At 44.3% G+C, this 3,279-nt stretch overlaps 1 gene segment (V, D, J or C); it reads right to left on the bottom strand.

Moving 5' to 3' along the window:
- Positions 1–621: 621 nt before the first annotated feature.
- LOC122894047 lies at positions 622–1,217 on the bottom strand. The segment is given in 2 exon segments: positions 622–1,022; positions 1,107–1,217. Coding segments are annotated over 2 exon segments (447 nt in total).
- Between the last annotated feature and the right edge of the window lie 2,062 nt (positions 1,218–3,279).

Raw genomic sequence — 3,279 nt, 5'->3', positions numbered from 1 at the left:
GGGCAGGTAGCGAGTCTTACAAACATCTCTCCCTGCAGCTCCTGTTCTGTGGAACTACCCCAGGGACAGGGACTCTTTCAGGCAGCAGTCCTTGGGGAGGAGCCTCTGCAGGAACTCAGCACTGAAAGGTGGATTCAAGGATGAGGAGCTGCTGTAGAGTGATTGAACTTGGCACATCTGTCAGACCGTGACTTGTGACCATGAGTTCATGAGTCTCCTACCAGAATGTACTGTGTGTGATGCTCAGTGGAGTTGTGGTATAGACATTCATCCATAGAAATCCCTCCATTTCATATCATTTCTTTTCACCAAGCACATGGTCATATTTCAAAAATAGAGGAAGACATTCAGAACTTGTTAGGGACTGAGCTACATTCCTGTACTCTGCAGCCTGCCTCCTCCCAATCTTCCCAAATGATGCTTCGATAGACATTCCCTCCATCCACATAGAGGTTGAAAATATCCCTCTGAAAAAACTAAAAAGAAAAAACTTAGATGCAAAGTATTTAAGCCTTATCTTTCTACAGCTTTTCTGGCCTCTTCCAATCTTTCTACAGTGATTGGTGTGCACACAAAAGCATTATTTTTATCCCAAACTTCTGACTCATTTGTATGAGGAAGTCAGGCATAGTTTGTCCCCTTCCTCCTCAACCCACCAACAAAGCCGTCCCTTCTCATGGTTTCTGACACATGCAGGATGTGGGTTCTCACACTGTGTCTTGCACAGTAATACACAGCCGTGTCCTCAGGCCTCAGACTTCTCAGTTCCATGTAGGCCGTGTTTGTGGATGTGTCTGCCGTAAGCGTGACTCTAGCCTGGAATTTCTGTGCAATATTTGTGGCACCATCTTCAGGGTCAATTCCTCCCATCCACTCAAGCCCTTGTTCTGGGGCCTGTCGCACCCAGTGCATATAGTAGTCAGTGAATGTGTATCCAGATGCCTTGCAGGAGACCTTCACGGATGCTCCAGGATTCCTCACCTCTGCCCCAGACTGTAGCAGATGCACCTGGGCGTACACACCTGTGGAGAGAGAGCAGGTGGGGATGAATTCATCTTTGATTGGCCTTTTTCTCCTCCTCGGCCCAGAGACTGGGAGCCACTAACCTGTAGCCAGGGCCACCAAGAAGAGGATTCTCCAGCTCCAGGTCATGGTGACTGGCTGTGCTCTCAGAGGATTCTGTAGTGGAGGTTGCAGTTGTTGGGTGACGCTCTCAGTGCACAGATATTCCCATACTTACCATGATGCAGCTTGGACTATTTGCATATTCATAAGGAATAGTATTTCATACTCAAGACCAGACCCATCAAAAGAAGTAGCAGATAGACATCACAGGGCCTGAGTTCAGTCACATGGTGAGGCCCCAAGTCCTAATCCTTGTTTGAATACATGGGTACCCTGCAGCTCCCTGAACTGTGTTTAGACAGAGCTTCTCCACCAAATGAAAAAAAGCCCAGGAAATGCTCCTCATGCAACCCCACCTTGGAATGACAGAGAAACACCCTGAACCTGTTCTTGGCTCTGCTATCTGAATAACTTACTTGTGGATCAGTTTGTCTCCAAAATGCTCCATCCATGAGCTTATAAGTGCATTCATTCCTCCATCTCTTTACAATTAAGACATCTAAATGTCCTGGGATATTATCCCCTTCAATTATCTTCTCATTGCCTTGAGTTTGGTAAGTACTACCTATAGAACAGGATATCTACACACCCTTTAGCTTTCCCTGTCCTATTTATATGTTACGTTGTTTTCTGCAAAAGGAAACCCTGAATTCTGAGAGGAAAGGTGTCCCCAGAGCCCTGGGTACCCATTCCTGGGTCAGCAGCTCTGTGCTGGTTGGTCCTGAGCACCCCATGCAGTCCAGACCCTGTCCTGCAGGGAGGACACAGTCTGGACTCATGGAGTATTTACTGCAGTGTCTCTACTCCAGTATTACATGGCAAAGGGAAGGAGAAAATGTCTCCCTACATGTGCCTCTGGAATTAAAAGTACTTGAGATAGCCCATGCATCCTGTCAGGTCCCTGTGACCCTGAAGCCTGAATATAAGTGTCCAATGGGAAAGGCTCCCTCTCTGTACCAGAATGAGAGAGATGTCCTTAGCACCAGAATTAGGACTTTAAGAACCTGGATGCTTTACAAACAAACCTTATTTCTTTACAAATTTATGCTCAGAAACACATGCTTCTTTTTATTATCATTCTTCACAAATTTACTGTTGATCTTTCCAAAGGTTTAAGAGTTTTCTGCTTTCCTCACATCTTTGTGTCTTACATTTGTATGACTCTTATTGCACTGCTAGGTATTTACACCAAAGATACAGATGTAGTGAAAAGAAGGGGCATCTGTACCCCAATGTTTATAGCAGCAATGTCCAGAGTGGAAAGAGACATGATGTATGGATAAAGAAGATGTGGTCCATGTATACAATGGAATATTACTCAACCATCAGAAAGGATGAATACCCAACTTTTGTATCAGTGTGGACGGGACTGGAGGAGATTATACTGTGTGAAACAAGTCAAGCAGCGAAAGTCGATTATTGTATGGTTTAACTCACTTGTGGAACATTGTGAATGTCATGATGGTGGACATTAGGAGAAGGAATTGACAAGTGAAGGGGGGTCGGATCGGAAAGGGTGATGAACCATGAGAACTGTGGACTTCGGGAAACAATCTGAGGGTTTTAGAGGGGAGGGGGTTAAGGGGATGGCTCAGCCCAATGATGGGCATGAAGGAGGTCATGTACTGCATGGAACCCTGTGTGTTATATGTAAACAATGAGTGTTGGAACACTGAATCAAAACTAATAATGTACTGCATAGTGACTAACATAACATAATAAAAAACTGAAAAGAAATTTAAAAAAATAAATAAAAATTTGAGAAACCAAATCTGCTTTTGAAAGAAAAAAATAAATAAAAATAACAATGAAAATAAAATAAATGCAAAATTAAATTCATTATGCTCTGGTTTTCTTATGTCAATTTAATTGTTAAAGCAGTTGAAGGTCCTAGAAAGGAATGTGGTAAAACATTCCCTACAGCCCCTACAATGTGTGTGCTGTGCCTTCAGAGAGCTCTTCCTGTGACACCATGTGCTCTGATAACATCTCCCGTAATAGTGAGATGGCCTTACAAGACCTGCACACTCTATAGGGAGAACCCAAGCAAGGGATCTCAGAACCCACCCAGGAGCCCCTTCCTTGGAGCCCCCACCTGCACTGACACAGTCTGTAGTCATTGAGAGTCCCTAAACTCTGGGGGATATTGGGTTG

This window comes from Neovison vison, chromosome 13 (genome assembly GCF_020171115.1).
Source record: "Neovison vison isolate M4711 chromosome 13, ASM_NN_V1, whole genome shotgun sequence".
NCBI classification, from domain to species: domain Eukaryota; kingdom Metazoa; phylum Chordata; class Mammalia; order Carnivora; family Mustelidae; genus Neogale; species Neogale vison.
This window is presented reverse-complemented; position numbering and strand designations above follow the sequence as displayed.